The sequence below is a fragment of the Nicotiana sylvestris genome, chromosome 10 (assembly GCF_000393655.2).
Source record: "Nicotiana sylvestris chromosome 10, ASM39365v2, whole genome shotgun sequence".
In the NCBI taxonomy this organism is placed as follows: Eukaryota; Viridiplantae; Streptophyta; class Magnoliopsida; order Solanales; family Solanaceae; genus Nicotiana; species Nicotiana sylvestris.
Genome location: NC_091066.1, coordinates 167069146 through 167074850, shown reverse-complemented (window position 1 = coordinate 167074850; position 5705 = coordinate 167069146). Strand labels below are relative to the sequence as shown.

Below are 5705 nucleotides of genomic sequence, written 5' to 3'. Positions count from 1 at the left end.
GTGTCTTCCCTACCGGCTTCGTTGAGGGAGTTCAGGAGATTGCTTGAGACATCTGTTATCATCTCCAGCCTCGCTTCTTTTTCTGCCATTGTTGGTTTTTAAGAGATTTGAAGAACAATAATCGTCACTTTCAAGAACCTAGATGAGAACTATAATTTCAGCTATGGAAATCCCCACAGACGGCGCCAAATTGTTTGACTCAAAAAATATTAAAACTTTTTTGAACAAATCAATCAATGATGAATGGGTAAATCGTAGTTGAAGATAATAAACTCTAGAATGATAATAATAGAGAGAAGAGAATAGTAGAGATTCTTTTTCATTCAAGGTTTTAGAATTTTACAGAGTCCTCCCCCCCCCTCTTTACAAGGTTCTCATTCTTCTTATATATTCGGAAATTACCCCCCCCCCCCATAAAAATGACATGCAAGAGATCCTTGAGGAATATTCTCGACATCCCCTAGATGGGCTTAATTTACCATCGAGGTTGTATCCTTCTTGGCGTCGACTCGCAAGTACTCGACCATTTATCGTGCTCATTGCAGGTCGTAGTTGGTCAAATTCAGACCCATACAACGTTGCCACAACATTATTTCACATTCATGAAAAACACACACTCTCCTTTGTAACATATAATTTTACAGACTAATAAAAATAAAGGAAAACGACATATTGCATGCAAAGAAAACACACTGAAAATTCCTCAATTCCATCGTCTCTTCTCCTTCTCCATTTTCATTTTTGGTAGAGGGAAGAAAAGAGGGAATTAATTAACTTAATACATTGATTAAAGTTTAAAGACTAGAGCTTAACAACATCTGGAATATCAACAGGATATCTGTCAATACAATCAGCCCATGGACTATGAGTTACTGGGGTTTTGATTGTTCTATTACACTTCCAAACCGCACTGTTACACTTGAATCCACTTCCAAATGCAATTTGCCAAATCCTGTCACCTATTGATCATTCGAGGCATAACATAATTAAGTAATTGAAATCGTCCTTGTTTTAATAACAGTTTAAACTTTTAAATGATAACGATCGTTACCTTTCTTCATTCTCCCCTTTGCCTCAATGTAACTCATCTCATACCATAGCGACGACGATGACGTGTTCCCGAATCGATACAACGTCATCCTTGATGCCTCCACGTGCTCCGCCGATAGCTGCAGGCTTTTCTGCAGCTCATCTATCACCGCCCTATTGGGATAGATATAATTTATTTATCCCAAGTACATGAATTTACTTATTAGGAAATTGACATAGCCAGGAGCGAAGCTACATGGTTGACCATTCTTTGTCGGAAAATGATATTGTTTGTATAGGTAAAATATTAGATTTTATCTTTTTCAGAGATTTTTTTGTTTCTTTTTAGTTTGAACACCCTTGGAAATAGCTCTCTCTCTCTCTCTCTCTCTCTCTATATATATATATATATATATATATATATATATATATATATACCCTTTCTCAGGGATTTGTTTGCTTCTTTTTAATTTGAACACCCTAGGAAAAATTCTTGATTTCGCCACTAAACGTAGCTAGAATGTATTATTAAATTAATACATGTATTTTTTTCGTTCACTTTTACTTGTGTCTTATCATTTACTATACTCATTACTAAATTATTTGCTAAAACTTCTTAAAATACTATTATTATTACGGGTATTATGGTAAAATCTGTACTTCTTTATTATTTTTTCAAATAAGTATTTATTGTGGACAAGTAAAAATGAACAGCGGGAGTACTAAACTATGTATAATATATTAGTCCCTTTATCTCAATTTATTTGGCGGAATTTCGAAAGTCAAATAATTTTTTTTTTACCGTGATTTGTTATAGGCTTTTTAAAATTTTTAAATCCTTAATTATTGTAACCAGTAGTTCTTTTGAACTATTTTTCAAATATTTAAATTTTATTGAAAACAATATAAACATTGTATATTTGAATTTATGGTCAAAATTAAAAAGTAAAGAAGAATACCTTCCTCCCGCGTGTATGCAGAAATGCTCAAACGCTAGTTTAAAGTCCGGAACGTATGGTTTCGAATTTTTCTTGAAAATTTTTCGACGAATGAATGTCAGAAGGAAGAGAAGTTGCTCTGAAGCAGGCAGAACAAGGGGTCCAATTGTAGTAATATTAGACTTCAATGCTTCTCCTGCAACTTGCATTAAATCTATACACAAATTTATACCAACTTTTCCTTCTGGATCTTCTTGTTGTTGTACACATCTAAATGATTTATCATCTGCTCCTTTATGTGTTCTTACAACATGTACTAAACGGTATTTTGCCCTCCTTTGATCTGATTTTCTGTTAGATAAAAAAATGGCAGCTCCTCCCATTCTGAACAAGCAATTAGGTAGCAACATTGATCTCTCCTTACCTAAATTAACAAAAGGTGAAACAACTTTTATGTATCATGAAAAAACTTACAATAATCAATATTTTCATTGTTCCTCCTACTACACGACGCTTAGTTAACCCTAATATTAAACCCTACTTGTACAACTGTTACTGAGTAGTTTTTGAATATTAAATGAACCTCTTCCCAAAGCCTTCTCCGTTCATTTCTAGCTGTCCACTTTTGACTTTGCACTTCCTTAAAGAAAAATAAATGAAGTATGTATTTTATAATTTTACCTATAATAATGATAATTTCAAAAAGACTTAGGGAAATAATTTGGGGAATGAGTAGTTAATGAAAAAGATAAAATACGAAAAAAAGATTGTCTTTCTCTTGATTTAGTATAATGGACAAGTACAACAACAACAACCCAGTAAAATCCCACAAGTGGGGTCTGGGGAGGGTAGTATGTACGCAGACCTTACCTCTATCCCGAAGGAGTAGAGAGCCTGTTTCCGGAAGATTATAATGGATAAGTAAAAATAAAAATATATTTTTAATACAGTGAACAAGCAAAAGTGAACGAAGGAAGTATATCACAGTCAGAGGAACTGTAACATATAATGACATCCCATATACAGTCAGACCTCTCTATAACATTATCTATATATAACAACAATTCATTGTAAAAGACAAGTTTTTTTTGGAACAGAGTTTTATACTATATTATAATGTATGTCCTTTATAACAACACTTTACTATAGCAGCCAAAAAATATCGGAAAAAACGAGGTTGTTATAGAGAGGTTTGCCTGTAATGCGATTTATCAATAAGAGGTATATAACCTTTCCATCAATAATTCTTTCATGTCCATTTATTAAAATTTAATATGTTCAAAAACATATGATTTTTGTAATAAATAAATTTTAATACTTAAAAGAAATCTCTTTACCTAGATAGCTATTCGGGGTGATAATCTCAGTGCTAATGACCACAGCGTTTGAATTAGGGTAATGTTGAAGAAGATCACGAGCTAAATCAATGGATATGAGTCCTGCACTGCATCCCATTCCAGATAAATTAAAACTCTTTATATTACTCCTGAGCTTATACTTATTAATCAACATAGCTGAAAGGGAAGGAGTTGGCGAAAAAAGGCTACAATTTACAATAAGAATATCAATAAATTTAGGGTTTAATCTTGTTTTTTCCAAAAGTGAATCCATGATAGAAAAAATAACAAGCTCAGCTTCCTCTCTAGCCAAAACCATAGTTGGTGTTGGTGGAATATAATGGATGGCTGGTGGTAGAGCGGTTTCTTCACCGAGCCCAGAGCGTTCAAGCATTTTCATTTGGAAACGAACGCTCTTAGGCTCGGTGGGTAAAATGAGTTGTGCATGTTCCACAAAAGAAGCAGAGGGGGCTCGAAACATATTAGGAGGGCGAAAACATGCATAATCCACTAAGTATATAGTTCTTGGACGCGACATGAAGTAATATGTTGATACATAAATGATGACGAATAATGAACAAATGGAGGGAAGAGATGTGAAGGAAATAGAGTTATAAAAACTGAGGACTTCATTTGGACTTAGTTGAAGAATTAGAATAAGAATAGTAAGCATAAAGGGTAATAACAAGAAAGTTAAAATGTTGTTCACTATGTATTGGTACCCTAATTTGGCATATTTTTGTTTCATTGATTGAGAATATTTTGGTGATGATATTTTAGGCATTTTGGGAAAGGAAATGGAGGATAAGTTTTGAGTACAAAATAATAGTGAAGAAATAGAATGGAGATTTAAAGAGGGGGGGAAATGAATTATAGCAATATAGGTAGTTGCTATGATTTAATGTGATTAAATGTAGCTGTTACACTTGGCAAGTGTCCTCAACCTAAATAATAAGGTGTGTACCAACCTAGCTCTCTATCACTAGTACTAGGGGTAGGAGTGGACATAATTTGGGCAAATCAATTTTTTTTTTTGGATTTTCGGATAACAGATTGTATTTTTAAATTTTTTGGATTTTAGATTGGATATTGAATTTGGTACTTCAGATTTTTAAATATTCGAAAATTCGAAATTTTTATACTTTATATCTAGTCCATTATCCATATGTCAATAGTAATAAGTCAAATACCCACCTATTAGACATTATCTCATATATTTAATACTAATTACTAAGTTACTGTCAGAATATTTTTTATTTGGACATAGTTTTATTATTTGCTACTTCTTATCGGTCTTATTAATGTCTTTGTTGTATTTTATTGACAACGATTTCATTGCCTGAATACTTTATTTGAATGACTGCAGTGAGAATGAGAAACTATGTAGGTAGTTTAATATGAAGATTTTACTTGGATATTCATTTTTGCAAAAAATGAAAAATCTAAACTTATAGGCTTAAAATTGAAAATCCGAAATATTCAAACCGATTAATCCAAAATCGAACTTAAAAACTCCGATCAAATCCGATCTTATTTGGATCGGATTTGAATTGTCATTTATTTAATCTGAAAATCGAATATTCAAACTGAAATTTTCATATTCAATTCGAACTGCCCGAACGCTCACGCCTAACTAGGTGAGGTTATGATGATCATGCTCTATGAGTTCGGGCGAACTCAATAATTTTTATTTTTAGTAAATTAAATATATACAAAATACTAAAATTATTCTTATGATCACTAATTTGGCATTTGGTTTAAGTTTTGAAATAAATTACTCTTTGAAAAATGTTTAAGTTTTACTTTTACAAAAAGAAAAACCACATTTTCAATTATGGTATGAAAGAAACTAAAAAAAATTCTTTCTTGTCGTTTGATTTTTTGCAAAAATGCTCTTAAAAAGAATCAAAAACTCTTTCGCAAAGTGTCTACCAAACGACATTTAATTATTGGTCGTAAGAGTTTTACACTAGGCGACAGCTCATCTTTTTTCTCTTAATAAAAAATAACTACTCTCTTCGTTCACTTTTATTTGTGACGTTCCATTTTTCGAGAGACAATTTAACTCATTTTAAAGCAAAATTGCATTAGATTATTTTAATATTTTAAAAATTAAAATATTGATATTCGAAAACAATATGATAAATACTATAATTTGTAATCTTTTCATATTAATATTGTGAAAATATATATATATATATATATATATATATATATATATATATATATATATATATATAAAAATATAAATTAAAGTTTATGTAATTTAACTCTGAAAAAATATGACAAGTAAAAATGAACGGATAAAGTATTACGGCACATTGACTAATGCAAATGGCCACTACAGGGTGACAGCAGCTTGGTCCTACTTTCCCATTAAGTCAGACACTGTAGTTAACCC

The 5705-nt window shown here is 31.6% G+C and overlaps 1 protein-coding gene across 2 annotated transcripts; it reads right to left on the bottom strand.

Annotated features, from left to right (window-relative positions):
• Positions 1 to 578: 578 nt before the first annotated feature.
• Positions 579 to 4132, bottom strand: LOC104214086 (3-ketoacyl-CoA synthase 6-like). Of its 2 annotated transcripts, XM_070160762.1 has the most exons (5): positions 4027 to 4123; positions 3305 to 3411; positions 1989 to 2391; positions 1052 to 1203; positions 579 to 959 (listed from the first exon to the last, which is right to left on the bottom strand). In XM_070160762.1, exons 1-5 carry the CDS (start codon positions 4086 to 4088, stop codon positions 802 to 804), a joined length of 882 nt encoding a protein of 293 aa, XP_070016863.1. In that variant the 5' UTR covers positions 4089 to 4123; the 3' UTR covers positions 579 to 801. The 2 variants fall into 2 exon arrangements, with proteins under 2 accessions (XP_070016863.1, XP_009762000.1); XM_009763698.2 differs by having other exon boundaries at positions 3305 to 4132.
• Between the last annotated feature and the right edge of the window lie 1573 nt (positions 4133 to 5705).